General features: G+C 35.8%; 2 protein-coding genes across 2 annotated transcripts; one reads left to right on the forward strand and one right to left on the reverse strand.

Annotated features, from left to right (window-relative positions):
- Window positions 1–1,184: 1,184 nt before the first annotated feature.
- Window positions 1,185–6,498, forward strand: LOC146136962 (uncharacterized). Its single transcript, XM_083396296.1, has 8 exons — window positions 1,185–1,191; window positions 1,633–1,743; window positions 2,388–2,476; window positions 3,191–3,358; window positions 4,007–4,290; window positions 4,784–4,961; window positions 5,893–6,074; window positions 6,495–6,498. The coding sequence occupies exons 1-8, from the start codon at window positions 1,185–1,187 to the stop codon at window positions 6,496–6,498; spliced, it is 1,023 nt and encodes a 340-aa protein (XP_083252422.1).
- A 967-nt stretch (window positions 6,499–7,465) lies between these two features.
- Window positions 7,466–20,356, reverse strand: LOC146136963 (uncharacterized). Its single transcript, XM_083396297.1, has 11 exons — window positions 20,333–20,356; window positions 20,015–20,085; window positions 19,455–19,563; window positions 15,070–15,130; window positions 14,424–14,515; window positions 11,956–12,064; window positions 10,784–10,978; window positions 10,337–10,442; window positions 9,674–9,792; window positions 8,673–8,836; window positions 7,466–7,937 (listed from the first exon to the last, which is right to left on the reverse strand). The coding sequence occupies exons 1-11, from the start codon at window positions 20,354–20,356 to the stop codon at window positions 7,752–7,754; spliced, it is 1,236 nt and encodes a 411-aa protein (XP_083252423.1). The 3' UTR covers window positions 7,466–7,751.
- Between the last annotated feature and the right edge of the window lie 2,382 nt (window positions 20,357–22,738).

The following is a 22,738-nucleotide window of genomic DNA, read 5'->3' on the forward strand; positions in this document are numbered from 1 at the left end:
AACGCTTGTGCGGCATACATTTACAGTGCAATGTATATAATACAGAGTAGGGTTCCTCTCCGGGAATGTTTCAACAGGGAAATTTACGGAATTCCTCGCGAATTACCGGTCCCGAATCTCAGGAATTTTTTTTATAATTCCGGTCATTCGGCAACATAGCAAAACTTTAAAAAAACTTCAATTTTAAGTCAAGTCCTTGTCATAAATTGAACATTTTACTACTAAAATTGGTAAACTTGTCTGATAATGAGCAGTAACTTAACTAAAAAATTACACAAAATGCAGCATATAGCAAGCAAATTGTATAAAATAAAACAATTTTATCATGAAAAGTCACTATAATGAAAACACTTCATTTTAAATCAAGTCTAGTCATTTTGTCCGAAAGACTTCTGTGAAGTCAAGTTGTTTGAAAAAAGTGACTTAATTCAAGTCATTCATTACAAGTCTGGATCATCCAATATAAAGTTTGAGAAGTCATTATATAACTTAATTAATTGAAGAGAAAAAACACTGTGCAGTATATATATGAGTCGCTAACACAGCCTAAATCCTTAAAAGGGGGGTCTATTGGTATTAAAACGCGCATTTGTATTGTATAACCTACTAAAATATAAACAACACTGTTTCCTTTTGTACTTCTATTTCGTACGAGCTGTAACCTTTATAAAGAAAAAAGAGGCAGAAAATCAACGTACAGCACTACGGTGATTCCCCTTCCTATTCAAGCGTGAATCGTCAGAGCTGATAGCATTCGGTATATTTTTTAGTGTTTTGGTAAAAATATAAATTTTAAGGTAAAACATGTATGATCAAATTATTTATCAGCTTAAATAAAAAAAGCAAACAAACTTGAACCGTCTAAAGTTACACATTTATAAATTACCGATATGTCATAGGTTGATTTTATTATCCAACATAGGCCTACATCGCAATAACATTTTAATTATTTGTTTAGTCACTTAAGTTTGTTGACTTGGTGCCATGAAACAGCGACATGCTTCCAGGAAAAAAAAACATACGCTGCAAAGCTGACTTAATGATTAACTTCAGACAAGCCCCTTTTTTCTTTTTGCATGAGAATAAAGCAAATACAACAGCCTACGTTCCACACAAACCATCGCTTGTCGAACATGCACTGAAACGTTTACGGCATTTGGAGTTTTCGGAGTGGAAAGAAAAAAATGAACGGTAAGTTTAAGGCTGTTTTTAGAAAACATATTACATAGATTGAAAACAATTTAAAAAAAGTGAAATTTTAAAAATGTTAAGTAAATAATATTAAGTCGAGCGAGTTTAAATTCGCGAAGCATTTCCAAATGTTACAGTTTTCTATTAGATCGGGAAATTACTGCATTACCATTACGTAACATTTATGCAACAATATAACAAATGCGTAAGAATTAGATGTGGTGTGTCACACTATATTAGTAGGTACGGCAGTAGTAAAAATGCAGGTTTTATGTGAAGGGGTGTGAGTGGCTACTATATATGTAACTTTATTTGTTTGGTTATATATCATTGTGTGATACACAATAAAACTTGCATTAAAAGTGGATCGCGAACTGAAAATAGTTGGAAAGCACTATGTAGCCCATTGTACCTACTCTGAACATCTTGTCTTACAAGCAGGTATCTTTATATTGGCTGTATTCTTACCCCTCTTCGTAACCGCAAGGGGCGAACGGTTAAAGGGTTTGCCGACGCACAGGCCCCTCAACATTGCACACAGAGGCAGCTCCGGTAAGTGTTATTAAATTTTGAAATAATTGTTCAGTATATATGCATGTTATTAAGGTGGAAAAAACTATAAGTACCGTAGTTCGTTAATTTTGTGGCTTTAAGTGGCAGTTAGGCGTAAGATAAATATTGAAGCCTATATAGGAGTTGGTATTGTTTTGTGAACGTTTCAAACTAATACTTTATTAATTTTAAACGTTTTAAAGGTAGAATAAACAGTAAAGGCAATACAGAAGTAGCCTATAGGTAGCGTTTTTTGATGTTTAGACGTCGAATGAATATCGAATCCCATGTAAACTTAAGTTGCATTTTTATTTTATCTTCGGGTAGTTGTTTATGTCCTCTTTACAGTGTTTTTATAATATAGAAACAAAGTGATTTTACGTTCCACCGATTGTAGTTTTTTGTTTGTTTCGCTACTTTGTTGCAAACCCGGCAAATACAACTATAAAAAAGGCCAAGTAGGCTATCTGTTTGTCTCAATTTCTTTTTCTTTTAATGACAAAAATAAAACTAAGAAGATGCTGCATCGTCGCCTTGGAGAATTGCATATTTCGATGACAGCACTCATGAAGATGTTTTTTCGAAGCGTAGGCCTACTGATGTCTATAGATAGTTGTAATCATGGTAAACAATGCTTCTCGCAGGAATGCTGCCAGAACACACAGTGGCTGCTTACCAACTCGCAGTCGATCAAGGCACCGACATCATCGAATGCGACCTGGCCCTTACAAAGGTGAAAGCGGGTCATTAAACTTTAAATGATTTCCTGCGGTCAAAAGTCAAGCCGGGGTTGTGGTTTCGCATTTGTCGCGATGCTCTATGGCAGTGTTGTAAACAAGTCATTTTTAAGTCCCAGTCAAGTTATTTGTAAAAGTAGCCTACGTACAAGTCAGAAGTCATTTCCAAAAGAACTTAAGTCCCTGTAAAGTAATTTGTAAAAGTACTTAAGTCCACGTCAAAAGTTATTTTTGAAAGATCGTAAGTCCAAGTTATTTCTTTTTGTATAAATTACAAGTCAACTCCCAGTCAATCGAATATTTCGATCCTTGCGAACCTTGTGATCCTTCTGTACCTTGATCCTGTATATTTTAGATCAGCCTTTTTTAACCTGGGGTAAATTTCCTCGTTTTAGGGGGTAAATTAGCTATCAATCAAAATATTCACATTGTTTTTTTCGTTGTGCATTACCTACTACTTTACCAAACAAAGAACAACTCGTTACCAAAAAGCAAGGACAGCCTTCGCATAGAACTGATGTAGCTGGTGTAATTTGCTACTTAATATAAATGACCACTATTTTGTATGTTGGGAGTAAAACTGATATTCATCTTTGTAAAAAGGTTGAACATACAAAAAAAGTAAGGAGCCCCAGTTTTAGATGAACCCAAAAATAATTTATTGATGTTAAAAATTCCGTTAAATTTAACTGTCGGTTGTTGACTTACAGGATCTGCAGTTCATATGTTCGCACGACGCAACTCTTAATTCCACAACCGACGTTCACTCGCACGTTATTTTCCGAAACCGCGAGGAAACCTACCTAATGGATGGTCGGCCAGTAACCGATTACTTCACCGTCGACTTTACCATGGCCGAACTGAAGACCCTGAGGAAAGTAAGACACATTGTTAACACGTCTTCGCCAGTATTTTTTTTTAATTTGACTTAATATGACAATTTATGATGGCTTTCAATTTTTGAGACACAAAAATTGGCCTTCCAGGATAAAATTTGCCATAAAAGATATATCAAGATACGAAAAAGTAGACGCGTTCTGCGGTAAGGCTTTTTCCAAAGATATGAGGTGTAAAATTAAACACTAAACAGAATCCCTTTATATAGTTTAAATACCGGGTAACCAAACTTTTTTTATGCAGGGCCGAATAAATATAAAGGTTAAGACCGCTGGAAATTTGTGTAACTTGATTATCGTTTAAATATAGAAAAAATAGATCAAATTTACCAAAACATAGTGAGCTTTGTACGTTGTCGTTTAATTTAAACTTTCATAAAAAAAACAGCATAGAATAACTTTATAAAATGTGCTGCCAAAATAATTAAATCGGTGGGATATAGCCCGCTGGCCGCAGCTTGGTAACAAGTTTAAAGCACCGTTTGGAAAAATCAGCTCGCCTAAGCGTGGGCAACCTTTTTCTAGTCGCTGGTCAAAACTGTATTAACATAAAAAAAAGGCCAAAGTATAGATTCACTTTATGTGGGATTTTACCGCATATTCCACTCATTGTTTTTTTGTTTTCTTTAGATTCAGGTTCGATCGTACCGCGACCAGTCGCACAACGGGGAATTTCCCATGGCCAGTCTGGACGAGAACATCGCCGTGGCCAAGAACGCCAGTCGGACCGTCGGGATTTACCCGGAAACGAAAACGCCCCAGTTCTTCAACAGGATTCTGTCGGAGAGGGGGCACGACACCACAATGGAAGACCTACTGATGACGTCACTGGACAAGCACGGCTATAATGATACGTCATCACCGTGTCTTATCCAGTCGTTCTATATTCCCAGTTTGGTTTATATGTCAAGCAGGTAATGATTTTAGGGGAAGCGATGCGCGAAAACAGAATTAACAGGACATTTATAGCATTTGCGGTATTATTATTAATGATGTCCGATTTCATATTCAACTCCGATAGCGATCCGCGGTATGGCAAAGAAAAAGTATCCCGATGCGATCCTATACCAAATGACGTCATCACTTTGGCCAACCGAGCATATTTGAATATATCGAAACTTTACAGGTTTTTTTTAGGGTATAAGCCCACATTTGCTTTAGCGGGATTATTTTTCAAAAACAAGTTTCGAAAATATATAGGAATAGCATTTGCTGCATAAGTGCATAATGCCTATCGCTACAGAAAACTGACTCGGTCTACTTATTCGTTTGTATTAATCTGGTTTTTGACAAAGGTCAAACTATTTTTATTATAAGCATCACAAACAAGTGTTTTTGCGTAATTTGTTCTTTTGTTGAGGTTAGAGCTGTATATTTTAGCTTTTAAGCAAGCCTTCCTGTTTGCAGGACGCCTCTACCCCTCATTTGCCTCACTGGTACAAGTCTTACCGATCAGCTCTTGTCGAACTATTCCGACTTCTGTTATGGGATCGGCCCGTCTAAGAACACCATCGTCAGAGTTGTGTCCGACGAAATAACTGAAGTAACTGATTTCCTGGAAAGGGCACATTCCTACGGCCTAAAGGTATGCCATTGTTTTCTAATTTGAGGTGGTAAAAAACTCCACGTGGGGTCGCCTAAACATGGTATGGGTTCGCCATCACTCACCAATTCCAACAGTTTTAGTGATTTTTTTGCGCCCGTGGTTTAAACCAGTGCTTCTTAAAGTTTTTTTAGTTTTACTCACCCCTAGCATCTACGGTATCTTTAGATTTCATTCACCCTTTAGATCTTTTTCACCTCTTTAGATTTCATTGTCTCATGATATGATAAATCTCTCTCGTCTATATATAGCCTAATAGAACAAAATGATTTAGGTTGTGGGCCTAAATAAAAACCGGCTAAAAGTGGTTAATGTAGTTGCATATAAAGCTAACATTTGTAGTGAATTATTCAGGCTACAAATACGACCAGAACGTTGTCAATGGAATGATAACGCTCTGTTTGACAGAGATAAGCTTTACAAATATTCTATATCTACCGACTGCTGTCCATGCCTCAGGGAGATTACATGTTTTTCCTACACGAACTCCAAGCGTCTGCTTGCTTAGGAAAATGTTAACACAGTGATGTCAAAAATCAGACATTGCTCATACATTATAAGCGTTTTTATGGATTGATACTAACTTAGTTTAGATGTAGGCCTACCGACTGGGGCAGATCCAGGGGAGGACAATCAGGCCATTTTATCCCTAAACTATCTTTTTGACCAACTTTTTGTTATGTAAACCTAAAAAAGAATCGCGTGCGTTTTGTACATGAATTTCCTTGAGAACAAGTGTTATGTAAACTTGTTTTATGATGTCATGTTACGCGGTTACGGCGTAGCTTCATGACGTCATTTCAATAATGATCTTTTCTCGAAAAAAAAAAAAATTATTTTCGGACATATCAAAAAGTTGCCTCCGGGTTAGGCAATAAGTTATACATAAAAAATGAGATTTTTTTCTTTTAAGGTGCATCCGTACACATTCCGAAATGAGTACATGTATCTTGCCAACGACTATGGCGCGGATCCGTACAGAGAATACGAAAAGTTCGTCGATCTTGGAGTAGACGGCCTCTTTACCGATTTTCCCTGGTCTTTTGACAACTACTTGCAAGCCAGATACAGTGGTGGAGCAGTTGCTAGCACAACGTATGCTGGCAAATTACATTATGTCGTCATAATTGCGTTGCTGACTACGATTTTAGCGCAATGCTCTTTGTAAACAATTGCTGGAAAGTTAAAGGTTTAAACTTTAAAGTGAGGTTGTTAACAAATTTATTTCTATGTACAACGTCGAAAAGTGCTAATCGGCTGAATACGGCCGTAAGTTATCATTTATTATGTGCTTTGAGTAATGTTTAGCTTCCACTCCAAACAAATTTTTCAACAAGTCCTTAAAACAAATTTTGATTTCAAAATGTTGTGTGACACGCCAGTAACAAAACATTGGCTGACACGTTACACAAAAAATGTTAGTTTTGGTTTGTATCGTTTGGCTTCGGACATTGTTCTTAGTACACGTTAGCACAATACAAAAGAAACTTTATAACGTTATTTGTCATCACGCAGTTAGCTTTATACAGTGTGCGGCAGAAAAACCTACAGCATTTCAAGGAAAAAAGAGACAAAATTTATAAGCAATCAAAACATTTATTGTGTCATCTCAAAAAATGAAATAAAAAGGTTGCCGTTTGACGTATTTATGTTTTGAACATTACATCCTGTAGATGGCGCCCTTGAGTCACAGATTCCCTATTTCTATAAAAATGTTCCACAATAAATACACGGTTTACGCCAGTCCAGGCCATTTTACTTACAGATAAAAAAATTTATCTTATGAAAACTAAATCTTATGAAAACTAAAACCTGAAACACAAATGGTAAGTCCTTTAATTGCTGCAAAATTTCAATTCAACCTCCTGTTAGACTGATAGAGCTTTGGTACAATAACAATTTGAAAAGTTGTAGGTTTTTTCTGCCTTCGCCTGTACAATGTTTTATTCTGTAAAATAAAATATTGATGATGAAATGGCAAAATTCATATTGGTCCTTTATCTAACTAGGCCTATATTTAACTAGTTGCTCGCCATTTTATGTGGTATTTTATTAAAAAAGGTAGTTAACAGACATTTCTAGTTGTACCTTTAACTGTTAGAAATTATTGCGAGCAAAATGCCCGCAAGGTGTGGGCTAAATTTGGTTCCAATGCAACATCAGTGATAAGATGAGTTGCATAGAATAAAACAAATTTGTACCAGAAAAACAAATTAGTGGTAATGTTAGATATTTTGGTTTGGGTAAAACCAGAAACTTGTCATTATAAAGCTTAATAAGGGTGGCATTTTTGAATGAGATCCCCTCTTTTGATTGGGCATTAACCGCATTCTTAACTGGTAAACTTACTTTTCATTGGTAAGCTTACTGAGTTCAGAAGTTGACTATCTTATAATATGGATCGAGGCGCACTGACTCCGATTTTTAGGTAAGTTTACTTCGAAGACATATTCGAATTGGTTTGTCACTGGCACTGCTAATAAAGAACCATTATATTGTGTTTTATTATTTAACGTTATTGAAATATACACACAATGAACACGACATAAACAACTATTAAGAGTTGGTTTAAGAATACTCTTTCAACCTATGAGTATGCAAGTTAGGAAGTGCCATCAACCGGATATACTGAATAGAAAAAGTACACAGATAAAAACAAAATATTAAGAAGTCAAAATTAAACGTTGTCAAGCTTATAAGTGAAACGAAAATCGATTTATCATGGCCTCAGACGTGAACGTTGTTAAGCTACAAAAAAACAAAAAAACACTTCTATTCTACATCAATTGGACACGGGTTGGCACATAATTTTTTAACGATTCCGGATAGCAAGTTTTCAAAATTTTTCGTGGTTTTCGTATCATTGACAACAAAGATGGTTTCGTTGCTACTGGCAACCGCTCTGGCTTCATTCATGTCCACCTTGTGTTCCGGACTCTCGTAAAAGATGTAGTAGATCTGAAACAACGTAGGTCTAACTAAAGCAGGGGTCGGGAACCTTTTGAGTTAAGGGAGCCATGAAAGCCAAATATTCTTGGTTGTATTTTCATAAGAGCCATGTAAAAAGATTCTATCAAACGGGATGACAGTCCCGTAATGAAAATACTATTAGTAATAGGATTCGCACAAATTGCCTAAAATGTGCTACTATGTGTTGGCCCAATAATAAAAAAGAAAATCTAAAGTGAGGAAAGCGACCGTGACAATTTTATTTAGATCATGCTGAGAAATGGTAGCCTAGATTTTTCTGCAAGCAAGATTCTTTCATCAAAAGAGCCATATATGAGCCATAGGTTCCCGACCCTGAACTAAAGCAATTTAATCAGAATTTTTTTCAAATAACAGTATCTGTCTGAATCCGAATGATGAAAAGCAAACGATACGATTTTGGTTTGCATCAATTATGAAGATTAAAGTAAGTAAAGAATTAACTTAGTAAACCGAAAATCAGTTTGTTTGGAGTTACATGACAACATATTTATCATATTATAACATCCAAACAAACTGATTTTCGGTTTACTAAGTTCTGTACTTACTTTAATCTTTAGGTCCAAAGCGTTTTTTTTTTGTTATTTCTTTAAAAGACTTTTCTTGGACTTCAATTATTTTAAACTTGACATGATTGGGAATTAAGTCATTCCGAAATGACTTCCTAACAATACCAGGAAACAAACGTAGGCCTAATATGCTCACGGTCGCCCCTGCTTCTTTTAATGTCCTGGCAGGAGTGGCAACATCATCGTCTGAGCTGCTTTCAACTGCGAGCAACAAAAACGCGCTGTGGTGATCCTCTCTGGTCGAAGGAAAGATTCCTTTCTGCATTATGTATTGAAGCGCCTTTCCCGTGTTTGTTTTATCTGAATAAGGAAATGAAACAAAAATTGCAAAATGCTAGGCTATGTGTATCGGTATAGAGTCGCAATTTTCCTTAGAATAAAACAGACATCTGCCTGAATTCGACCGGTTAAAAACGAACGATTCAAATCAATTAGTAACGAACAAAAGTACGAAACTAAGAAAATCGGAGATTTGTTTTACTGATTGCATCTTTTTTTGATACCAGCGCTCTCAAACTGGGGTAAGCGTATCCCCAGGGGTGCGAGAAAGAAATTTCGGGGTTACGTTGAGCAATTTCAGTGTACTATAGTACTCTATTTCCCGCAACAGCGATAAAAAATCGTTTCTGAAGTTTAAGTAAGCGAGAAAATAGTTTAAGATCACGGTTTTCTAAGTAGGCCCTACCTTAAGTACCGTACTTAATATGATCTTTGTATATAGGTACTTGGGTAGGCTATATATAAATTTAACCCATAATTAATCCGATATCAGCATTAAAAGTAAATTAATATGATGTACTTTTTTTTTTTTTTTAAGTTTTAGAATCTATTTGTTTGGAAATTTAGAATTGTCATATATTTTTAATTTCTTTAAGACTAGAGTTGTAAAATTTGGGGCTCGTGAAGATGTTTTAGGGGGTTAATGGTAATACCCGGACCACTTTTTTCACATATTATTAGATCGTTGAGAAGCTTAAGAAATTAATGTTGTTTTTTTTCTTTTTTTTTAAACATTAGGTTTGCGAACCGCTGCTTTAGGTTAGGATCAAAAACATAGAGTAATTGTTGTGAAAAGAAAGAAATATGCGCTCTCGTTTAATAAAAACAATTCGGAAATAAGCCTACAAAGTAACTCACTTGAAGCAACAAAGTCCGGAAAATCTCTATCGCCTTTTCCTGCTTCCATATCACTGTGGACTTCATCCCCGAAGGTTATCTGGAAGTTTCTGTAACGGTTGTATTCCTTGGCGATGAGGCTGCCAGAAAAAAAACGGGTGTATCTAAATATGGGATCACAAGGATCGCTTGAATCAATCACAGGGATGGATAGAATCAAGAACCTGTGTAATGACTTGTCACTGTTTTTAAATAATTGATATGAGTATTAGCGTTTTGACCAAAATAACTCGACTTAAGTCTTTTTAGGAAATGAATTGACTTTGACTTAAGTTAAAATTAAGTGTTTTTGTCAAATATTTTTTATTAAAGAAATTGAATAATTTTTCTCAGTTGTAACACGTAAAACAATTTGATTTCCAAGTTATGTTTTTGTTACTTTTTAGTTGAGGTAATACTTATTATTATCGGATGAGGTTGCCAATTTAATAGTTCATTATTTTATTTTTTGTCAATAACTTGACTTGGAGTTGACTTGCTTTAATAATGGCTTGACTGAGACTTGACTTGTTATGATTTTCAAAAGACAACATTTGACAGGACGTACTTAAGGTTAGAAAAACCTATAGTGGCCATTTAGAAGGCATATTAATACTTTAAGCAATTAAAAAGGCTATTTCTCACTCTGTGAAACCACCGTGGGTGTTTTCAACGCGACGCTGGAACGATTGGAGAGTGTTGAACTGCAGTAAACTCACGTGGATCACAGAAAAATACGGCGGACAAGGTCCTGTTAAAGAATGTAGTTAGTTTTGGAATTTAGAAAAAGTGATATTTTTCTTTGAGGCTCAAGTTTTACATATATGTCGGACCCTGCTATGAACGGGAAATAGGGGGTTAGAAATTGAGTTAGGGTTGGAATTATTTGGAGAGTTAGTGATTAGGGGTTGGGCTTTGGGATTAAGTAAAATGTTGTATAGGCCCTATTCTGGCCGATGGGTTTTTGACTTATTCGATTTAGACGTTCTTACGAATATTAGGCATTAGTCCTATTTTGGTCTTATTCTGAAGTGTGTTTTATTTCGACGTTGTTATTGTTGTAGTTTCGGTCTAATGACTGGAGCCTCTTACTTGCACAACAAGGTTTTCTATCACTCCATCGTCCGTTGCCAAGACAAATGGAGTCTTGAGTGTTTGGAGGGTAGATCTGAAATCCAGCTTTGGTGCAGCGCCTTCTGCAAACTGACCCGACCTTGTTGCCGTTTGAGCAGGTCACCTCGCCGTGTGTCAGTTTGACGGGTGGTCGTTTACACTCGTCAGCGGTCACTAACAAAAGAACGAGATGTAGTACTCTATACCAGGGGTTCTTAAACTGGGGTCCATGGACCCATTGGGGGTCCATGAACTAATTTTAGGGGGGCCATGAAAGTTTGAAATATTATTCTATATTAAGCAAGCAGTTAATTTTTCAAAGGAAAGAGTTAAATAAAACATAAAACGTTTTAGCACTGATTGTATTTAACGTCCATTTTACCTAAATCATCAGCATATTTCTGAAAGTATATTTGTATTGTGACGCAAATTTATGACGTCAATTTTAATGTTTTTTTGCCAACCGTGGTCCACGCGAAGCCAAAAAACAAATTTTAGAGGTCCGCGATAAAAGAAGTTGTAAGAACCCCTGCTCTAGACCGATAACTATAGCATGGCGCTTTAGATATTTTAAGTTCACTTATGTGCTGAAAACAACTTCGTGCTAAAAAGTTTTTCTGACAAAACGCTACTTATAATCTTTCTAGTTGTCTAATAATGTTCGTTTCTCACCGACGAACGATAACCTCAAGTTTCTTAGGCAATTTTAACTACGTAAATTCAAAAATGTTTGCTTTACGCGCGAGTCTGCGTTGCCTTTCTAAAATTTTGGAACACAATACACGGATTTTTTAGTAACTTAAATAAAAATATCAAAGCCATGATATTCGATAAAATCGACATTTCGCAATTTACAGAAAAAAAATTTACAACGTCAGTAAACTGCGAAACACTTGTAAAATGTTTTAATAAAAACGTTTTAGCTCAATGCACCCAAGAAAATCACTCAAAACAAAAAAATCCCTGATCTACGGCTTGGCGCAATACGTCACCAGTCACGGTTAAGCAGCAAAGCGCGACCAAGCGTGTCATGACGTCAGCGCCGAAAATAAGCTCGCCTGCTCAACAAACTACAGTTTAAAACCGCTTATATTACCCAAAGCCGCTAATATTCCGAGGCTCTCGTTATGTCTGTCCAAAGGTATGTTTACCTCGGCAAGTCTCGTCCAAGTTGCAGGAATCTGTATCGCAGCAGCACCAACAGTGAGAACTCAGCCCGCCTTTATTGCAACGGCTGCCTACCGCCGCTTCACCCCAATTCTTAAGAAACAAACGTTTATTTTTAATTAGTAACAACAAAATTTTTTTTTTAATTAGTAAGAACAAAATGCATATAGAAGTAGGTGTCATTTTGAACGTTTCGAAAACTTTTTATTGTTGAAAATGAATAAAGAAATATTTGAAAGGTTAAAAATGATACCTGCTTCTGTACGGACATTGGAAATTTTATACTTTCTTGCCAATTTCACACATATACCTCTCAAAGTACAAAGTAATAGAAATGATTAAGTTCAACCGCCCGGATGTACTTTGATGCTGGAATAACTCCGAAAGCATCCCACGATTTGCGATGCTGTTCCTTTCTATTAAAAACGTCACTATCCGACATGTGTGTTTTGGTTCTCTACCTAGCAATTTAATTATTGTTATTATTGATAAACGTGTAAATATTGAAAAGATGAAAACGAATGTACACAAAGTGTCGACCGGTTCGGTAAGTCTGCGATGGCTTTCGGTGTTCAAAGTGTTTTATATTTATTAGCTGCATTTTCTCTTCTTTCGATATGCAAAACGGTCAAATTAATGCAAAAAATACACGTTCCTTCAACAAATACGTGCCGAAACAGACAAAGAATGTTTAATTTAAACCCGTTAAACTTAAATTCAGCAGTGTCAAAAGCTATATAACATACAAACCGGTATATTACGGCCAAAGAGTCGTGTCAATCAAATGCAAAGATTGGGAAATTAAACTAAAAGAAGGCGAGGCTTTGTAAAAGTTCGAATGTTATTACGCCGTGGATTATTTGAGGACATACAGCACCGCGGGGCTTTGCGCTCTTACACATAATATTTCTATAGCAAATAAAACAGGCCCGAAAACCTAATTTTGACTAACCTGATGCAAATCTATTACGTCGTTATTGTTTGGCACAATTAAAAGTCTTTAACGCAAGTTTTGCATTTTTTGCAGGATAAACGCATTTGTTTGTCAAACAACGTGAAGAGTTTTCGCCCTATTTTATTGTTGCCAAGTCTCTATTGCAACCACATAGAGCCTTTTGAGTGTTGCTTGTAATGACTTAAGTCAATGATTTTAGATATTAAATGTCTTTACTTGGTTTAATTTTTTTTTTATTTGCTTTAATTTTTATACTTGAGAATAGTTTCTTGCTATTAGCTTAGTTTAACGTGTGTACTATATGCGGAATATGCTTGGAATGGAATGAATTTACTCGTTTCACATTTATTTTTGACGCCCATAACTTGACTTGGACTTTGAAGTAAATAATGACTTGGACTCGAACTTGACTCAGTAAATGTTGGAAATTACTAGACTTGGACTTAATTTGTAAGTGACTTCAATGGGACTTATGTCATTTAGAAATGACTTCTTTACAATCATGGCATATTCAATGAAAGACACATACGTGTTCATACTGTTCAACAACTGTATCTAGCCCTTCTGAAGCTGCTTTTGGACCAACGATTACGGCTTACGTATAATTAGTACACGAAAAGCCACCCATGAGGTATTGCAAACGCTCTGAATAACGACGGACCACAAAAGTTAAATCATGAGGAATAATGCTAGACAGCAGGTTTTGTAAGGTTTAGTCTTGCTGACCACTGTGATGTTTTAAGAATGCCACCACCTACCGCTTACATAGACTTGCCGTTGATCACCTGCTGTAGTTACAGATAATTTAAAATAAACGTTTCGGTCAGGCAAAAGCTCCCACAAAATATCTGGACGTATATCGCAATTACAATTTAATCTGATACTTTTTAAGGGATGACTTTATTGTGTGCTTTTGTGTTAATTATAACAGCAATAAAGCGCTACTGGTGCCACTAAATTGAATTAATCACCGAGGATTTAGGCTTGTACAACAATTTTAAACTGAATAACAAGAACTAAAATGTTATAAGAATATCCAAGCCCATACAGAAGTAGGTATCATTTTAAACGTTTTCGTCTTACTACAACCTCCAACCATTATGCTCCAAAGAACTAAAATGTTATATCATTTCAAGCGGCAAAAAAGAAATTGTAAAAGTAATTTTTTACCCACATCCCTTTATCTATTTGGAGCCTTACATGGCCACCAGGCTATTTGAAATGTCCGGTGAAAATTACACGGCGAATGGCCGATTTCGCTCACCAATGCATTTGACTTGGACTTGACTTGGGTAACTAAAGATTTAGGACTCGACAGGTTATTTTTTACGGATTTCTCATACTTTTAAGAAATATTTAAGTGGTTTTAGTCCTAATTTTCAAATAAATTTCTAACCAAAGATTTGCAAACGAACAATGGCAAAAATCGTAATACTTCGAAATAGTTTCCGTTGAAAAACGAGTAAGTCAAAAACAAATAAAAGAAATTTTTGTTACGTCTTCGTTTGCACAGTTTTCCAGTTGCCCTCTGAGTTGACAATCTTCGTTGTCGATAGCACTGTCGCACTTCCAACATTGCAAGGATGAAGCTGCAACAAAAAATAAAAATAAAATCTTTGTAAACCTGCAATCCTGTGTCTAATAGGGCTGGCAATTAAGAATGTGTATGGGAGTCGATACCCAATGCCAAATATTGGTATCGCTACTCGTACGATACTATAGTGGTATCGGTATTGATCCGATACCAAATTAATTTGGGCATTACAAGCCGATTTTTTTGCATTAACAGAGCGTTTTACAATATAAACGACATTTCTGAATAGTATATGACAATAAAGGTAACTAGTAAGGGAAAACTGCTTAATACTTTTGAAATTACTACGTTTAAAACGCTACACTTTTGATCCATGCTGCCTACTTCATAATAATTAGAATCGTTTGGTGACATATCGGATCGGCAAAATAGTTGCCAAATTATTGGGAATAAGAATAGGAAGAAAATGTTTAGTATCGGACATCCAAAATGGAACGGCTGTTATGTAATAGAGTTTGTTCGAATTGATAACTGTAGATAACTAAATAATGTAATTATGTTTAAAAACCGAATCCTTGCTAAACGACCCTTGTATTCACAGTACCTTACCTGCAAAAGCCTCCACAGCCAAATTATCCACTTTAACTGTGCACGGATCTGTAATGTAGCTCTTCAATGAATCTCAAAGACAAAAAGGTCGAGTAGATCGACATCATCTCGATAAAGACGTTTGGGTACTGATTATACAAGTTTGTATCGAAACAAGTTGATCAAGATGACGTCGATTTACTCGACCGTTATGGCTTTGAGATTTATTTTATTGCAGGAAGTCGAACCGGCCACAACCGAATATTTTGAAAGTACCTGAACCTTAACCGAACCCGAACCTGTCAAAAAAGCGCTTCAGCTCAGCATGACGTCACAACTTTTTTACAGAGTCAAGTTATGCCATGTTCAAAAATTAATGAACCAAAATAATATATTGATTAGGTAAAACGTTTAAATTTGTTTTACAGATATTTTAATAATTGGTTGCCTGTTTTTTATTACGCCACGTAACTTAAGACTATAAATCTATGAGTTACAATTCAATAATTAATCTCTACCCACATTTTTACGCATCTTATATTGTATACCCGAAACGGAACTTTAAAAACCGTTTATGACAATAAATTTAGTCGACCTGGAACTGAACCGGATTTCGAAATGCTCCTTGAACCCGAAGTGAACCTGAATCAGAAAAGTCAAACGGTTCGACTCCCTGTTTTATTATTGCTTACTCTCAGAAATACTTTCGCCAGCTATTTGGTTATGTAGAAATAAGAAAGTAACCTATTAATAGGAGTATTGCTTGCTATTTTAATTTTGCTTTTTTAAATTCGCTTCGCATAACCCCGTGGTCGTGCTTCTATACGGCGTTTTTGTAATCCTAAAATTAATTATCTTAAGTATTATTGTATCCTATATGCATAAAGACGACTGTTTCACAATAAATCTCACAAATTAAATGTTTGCAAATATCTGCTGTTAATCTTAACCCTTGTCCAAATTGTATGTCGCACATATTGCGTTTAAACTGAGTTTCTCCTCTGTGAGAACCAGAAAAGCAGTGATTTTATGCCTGTAAAACGTTAGTTGTAGTCATTCCAATGCCGCAATGCTGGTTTGACAACTTGCCCTGCGTGTGGAGGTTCTGCCAGCTACACAAAATAAGCCTGGAGGCAAAAAATACCACAAAGTGGTTTTTCGCTGAATAAAATTGAATGCGTCTACTAACAGTTTAAACGGTGTCAAAACTTAGCTTTTAACTTGTTTTTAGTGCGGCAGTTTTTTTCGGATATAGCCTTTTATACTAAGTAGCTGTAGATTAAGTAATATTATTTCCATATTTCCGTATGTTTTTCGTCTAGTCTGGCTTTATCAACTTCTGAAGTATTTTCAATTAATTACTCCGGTTCATTCACCTTAGCCAGCAATTGTAGGAAATATACAGCAATTCCATATGGAACAAAGTAACTGGCTCCCTGTGGATGCTTTACCTAGTTCATTAGAATTCTGCTTTTTTGCCCAGGGTAACCGGAGTTCTTTGGGGCAGTATAACTAAACATTTTAAATAACTAAACAATTAACGAATACATTGATGTTGAAAATGAATAAAGAGTTATTCAAAACGTTTAAAATGATACCTAATATTCTTATTACAACCTCCAACCATTATGCTCCAAAATTAACCAATACTGTTCTTTACACAAATTTGAAAAAAAAAACTATTTATATGGTATTGATATCAGTGTTTTAGACAAGTCATTTGGGGAACTTAAGTCCAAGTCAGGTCTTTTTGAACAAATAACAAGGCAAGTCACAATCCAGTCTTAATTAGAGCAAGTCAATTCCAAATAAGTCTCTTTCATAAAAATTACAATATTCCAGTCCGATTATGAGCAATACCTCAACTAAAAAAACGGAATATTCAGCAAACAAATTGTGCAAAAATTAGGCTAAATACCGAAATTTTATTTAAATATTACTGATGATGGCATAAGCATTTGCCGAAACGTTTGAACAATAAAGCATTTCGCTTTTTACGTCTATTTGGGGCCGTTATTTTCGACCATTAAACTCAAATTTAAATGTTTAATGAAAACCATTCAACCCACACACGTCATTTTTTTAAACGACTTAATTAGGTTAAGTCATCACATTACTTTTCCTACGTATGCAGCACAGCAAACCAGCAAGCAAATATGACAATTTGAGATAAGAGAATGGTTAAATATTTTTCAACATGTTATTTGCGTATGCAGCAACACTATGCCAGCCATGTTATTAAGCTATCCAAATTGTATTAACACTCGGTTGTAATCCTTTTCTTTACTGCACCGTTTTAGACGAAAAACGCCACTTTAGGTCGCAAAATAAGAGTGATATACAAAATAATTTTGTTCCTCCAAATATAACTTTTGTTAAAATGTTTTTCAGTGGGTCCGACAGGTGTATTTATATACGACACGGGAGTTTTCGTTGTATGGTGTGTCATAAGTGTTCGTTGTATGGTGTGTCAGAAGTGTTCGTTGTATGGTGTGTCATAATAATTTTCACAGTACTGTGTAACCAATTGTCTTACAATATCATGTTTTGAAACTACTTGTTTTTCTATCAAACCTAAATGTTGGATTTTCACTCTATCCATCCTGTCAGCCATTTACCAATGACAAATGTTTACCAATGTTTGTTATATTTGCGAGAAGTCATTGGTAATGAACGAAGGAGTTACCAGCTTTAATAGTAAGATTACATTTTATTTGTAGACTGGATTTTCTCTGAATAGAAATCAACTTGTTACTTATTTGAAAAGACTATAGTCATTTCAAACTGGCTTGTTTATATAACTCTGATAGCATTACACGTATCGTATACTTGACAATCACGATACACATAACATCTTCAGATTTGGACAAAAAAATTAATTTTTTAAAACAGTTTTGTGGGATTGGACTGGTGCCTTTCGGTGCACAACGGAACCGGCTAATTAGGCCGAAGATATACCTACACCACAAGCCAGCCTTGCCATGTGCACAACATGGACTTCCAGTTCTTAAAGAAGAACATAGTAGCCCTAATACTCGCTAAAATAGAATTGGGGTTGTGAGGCAAAACACCGTTGTTGCTTTTATATTATACCTACCAAGGGTTCTTCAAAACTTTTGGTCCCCTAATTTTTTTTCTGATTCGCATGAACCAGTGTCAACAAAAATTTTTTTTTAGATGACGTCATAAATTGATGACACAAATTGACGTCACAATGCCAATAGACTTCATGACTTGATAAATATCCAATGCAAATACATTCTGTTTTTAACAGTAGCCTTTACTTATAGTTTAATTAGGAATCCATGGACCACTTAAAGCTAGTCCACGTATCCTCAAGGAGTTTCAGAACCCTTGCCTTATACATATTTAACACAACGGTTGAGCTTATTTTACACAGCATATTGAAGAAAAAATGACTCGTGAATTTTGTTAAGTTTATTTTATTTTTTATGATGAAAATCCAGGATTCAGCGTTCAACTTGGTAAAGATGCAGCAAAACACATCGGTCGTTCTAAAACAAAGGGTTTGTTATTTTTTAAAAAACTTTGATGCAATAATATAGTCACTTACGTTTTCGCTGAAATACATACCGTTCCATACTAATGTCGAGTGTTTTTTACAAACATTCCATCAGTGTTTTTTACAAACGTCCTACTTATTTTTAAAATACCTACGGACCTACATTCTGTAAAAAAGCAACGTTAAACCTGAACGGAAAACATATGTTAAGTAGCTGCAACAAAATGACAAAGTTAGCGGGTCTTTCACTCAAAGCTTTATGTGATAAACCAGTCTAGACCGCTGACTGACCGACTCGCTCTGAACAACTTTTCCTTTATTTTCGGATGACAACCAACACTCGACAAGCCATTGCCAACTTACCCAATGACAACCAGGAACGAAATTAGTGCAGTTCTAAGCAAAAAGGTCTACGAGAATAAAGGCATTCAAAGAATCGAAATGTCTTGATTTTTAGACCTTAGCTCGTGACAATGGACTAATTGGACCTTTAGGTAAACTCCCGGCACAGATAAAATTAGACTGAAAATTCACAAAAATAAAAAAATGAGATGTATTTATCATAAGAATTTATCGTCCAGGGTACTATAAAGGATTGTTACGTCACGCGCATTGATGTATTAGGGGCCTAAAGCTCTTGTATAATTATTAAATCAACGCACATTATTTTGGTTGTTAGAGTGTTAGTTAGCGTTCGGGAAGTTAAAATTACTGCATTGTACAAAACCCCAATGTCTAAAGTCCGGCTTTTCGATCCTTGGATGCCTTAATTGTCGCAGACATATTTGCTTAGAACTGCACTAATTTCTGACGGATCGGGTGCACAAAAATATAGCACACGCCAAGCAACTTCCTTTAGTTACAAAACTAAATGTATAATCACCTGGGTTGGATCCATGAGAGCAAATTGCGCTTCCCTTTTGGCAGCTGCGTCGAGTCCTTCACCTGATAAGGAGCTCTGCATAAAAATTATAATTTTTGGCGAGTGGAATCTTGTGAAAAAATGTATAAAGTTAACTATTACAGGTGATGTAAAATTAACTGTTTAAGCTCTAATGATCGACCGATATTATTTTTTTTTTTCGACCGATAACCGATTTTTATACTTTGTAAACCGACACCCATTACCGATAACGGAAAATAAAGCAAAACATTTTAACTTTTTTATTGGCTTACTTCACGCTAAGTAAGTAAAACAAAAAGTTATTTTTGCAAAATTACCATTTAAAATTTAGATTTTTTTTTTGGGGGGGGGGGGAAATCATATACTATATTGTTATAATATAATTAATTGGCATATAAGGGCCCGAAATTAGCGATACCGATATAACAGTATAACTAGTTTTACCAATAACCAATAAATAAGTGCGCTTTATCCCTAAAATATACTTGGTGCTTAAACGCTGCCATGTCAACATTTATACAGCAATAAACATAGCTTACGGGATTTCCAAGTGTTGATTTAAAAGGGGAGGAGGTGGGGATCCGTTCGGTGGCGGTAGGGAGCAGTCTATCTGCAAAAAAAATAATTGTATAAGAAGAGTGCATTTGTTTAAAAACGGAACAACTCACTCACTTTATTTAAAGGTTAAATCTTCTTCTCGTGAAGTCTTCCTCTTTTACTTGGCTTGTGGACTTCATGGCGTCTTGGCTTTTTCCTATTTCCTTACTTTAGGCGCAAGTTTAACTTAACACGCGCAAATGCGAAAAGCGTAAAGCGAATACGACGCGACGTTTGCGAACGAACACACGCAAACCCACCTTTTGCACAGGATTGATCGTCATCGTCTCATCGGGGAAACACGTATGTTTTAGTTTTGGTTCAGGTAAAACCGGTTCAGGATTTAACCATTAGTTCGAGTAACAAAAACAGTGCGGTTATTGCACTGCATTAATTTAGTCATGGCGCATTACACTAATTTAATGGAAAGGCGGGCAAAATTACCACGACTATTAATAAAAAAGCTATAGTGACCCCTGAATTTTTCATTGATTTTAAACCCTGAACCAAAAATAAAACCAAAAATAAAACCTAAAATAACAATAAATAAAAAGGCTGTAGCGTAGCTTGTTAACGTTTTATAAAATAAACTACACAAGCGCAAATTTTTAGGAAATGTCATTTTATAGACGCATTTAACCCAAACATTTACAAAAAAATAAAATGCGCAGATTAGTTATAATTAGGAAAATGTCACTGGAAAAACGTATTGCACCCCAAATATAATTTTTTTTGTACTACCAGTGTCAGCTTCGATTGAGTGGTCAGTACAAGAAAACACAAAAAAGGTACTTGGAAATAACAACAGAGCCGGTTCGCTAAAAACATGCGATTTCGCGAGAATTAATCCGCATAACGTCCGTTACATTACAGCCACGAAACCTGTCAATGTTACAAAAATCCGTCGACTTTGACGTGCCAAATACGTCATTGGTGAAATGCACCGATTGAAGAAGTGACGTAAGAATCATACGTCATGCTATTTAAAAACGCGCGAAAAAAGGCCACTGACGTTTTGACGCGCCGAATACGTCATTACGTGACGTAAATATCTACGTCATGTTGAAAAATGCCACCAACGTTTTGGCAGAAAAAGCAGGCCTCGTGATATTCCAGGTAAATAACCTGGTTATATATCAAAAATTGCGGGCCTGAAAAAATAAAAAAACACTCAATCGAAGCTGACGAGCTCGCTACAGCCACAAAAAACTATTCTACGTCATTTGGATTTATGGGCAGCTGGAAAGTGTGCTGGTTGTGGTGCTGGTGTCCATTTGTTGCTGCCAGGTGAAGTCGTGGAGTTGATTGATTCTGTAAAAAACGCGCGTTTTAATAAGCAAGGTTTGTTGTCGTCATAGTTTGAGAAACGTACACATAAACATGAGCAAGACCACCAAGTTCCAAAGGTAATTTTCTTGAGTGCCAAAGCCACGGCTTACATATTGAGGCATCAACATATAAGTATGTTATGCAAACACAAGTATACGACTGATATTAACCTTCTGTGTTGGGTGTGACCAATAACAGTAGTAGATCCATGTTGCGCCGGTGTTGTTCTCTTTCGTCGATTTTCTGCCTTCCCCGCCTAAAATAAGAACAAATAAAATAATTACATTTACTGTTCTGTGTCAAGTTTACTTTAATTAGTGGGACGTTGAGAAAGAACAATAGCACCATAAAACACCATGGATATCGGTTCAAGCCTTTCCGCAGGCATCTTGTGTACTGAACGATCACACAATACATAGTGTTTTATGTAGGTTTTAGTTGCAATATTTATCACTACATGTATTTATCACAGTTCCACGGTACGTTTTAAAGCGTCAAGCAGCGCGCATATAAAGTTAAAATAAGTTTTCAAGTCAATACAGTCTTGTTTTCTCACAATCTCACCGAATTCTTGGAATCCAATTTGGATTGCTCTCGTCTGCAGCTTATTCTCTTCATCCTGAAGATAAACAAAAAACGTTTTTAAACTCCCATCTTTTTTTGTCGATTAGACTGGTTTAGGGTCGCAATTTACGTCGAAATATAAATTAACGGTTGCCATTCAGTACTTTTTATCATTTCGTATGCAAAGTAGAAATAATTAGGCCACAGGCCCGCAAATTGAACGACCCTCAAACAAATTTTTTAATATTTGGTTGCGTGTTACCGCGCAATAAAAGATTTAAATATTTAAACTGGAAATGTAGGGGTTTAGGTATGTCTTGTCTGCGTGTTACTGCGCCATAAAAAGAGATTGAAATAATTAAACTGGGAATGTAGGATTTCAGGGATATCCAATACCTGACATTTCATTCCAATACCGATGCCCGATAAAAATATCTTTATGCGATCCAATACCAAATGAAGTTACATCAATGGTCACACAAGTTAAATAGATAAAATTAAATCGTTTAAAGTATTTTTGGCGCTCGTCTAGAATCCTACCACAACGAACATTATTTGGGTTAGGGTGCCGGTTAGCGTTTGGGTTTGGGTGAGTCCAGTAATAGTGTTAAACAATATTACTTGACCTACCCACACCCAAACACTAACCGACACCCTAACCCACATATTATGCATTGCTTAATAATCATTTCAACGTTGTGGTAGGATTCTAGACCAGCGCCGTATTTTTTTTTGGTTATTGTTTCAAAATTTCATATTAATTTTGTATGTGA

Source organism: Ascidiella aspersa, chromosome 8 (genome assembly GCF_963924565.1).
Source record: "Ascidiella aspersa chromosome 8, kaAscAspe10.2, whole genome shotgun sequence".
Taxonomy (NCBI): Eukaryota; Metazoa; Chordata; class Ascidiacea; order Phlebobranchia; family Ascidiidae; genus Ascidiella; species Ascidiella aspersa.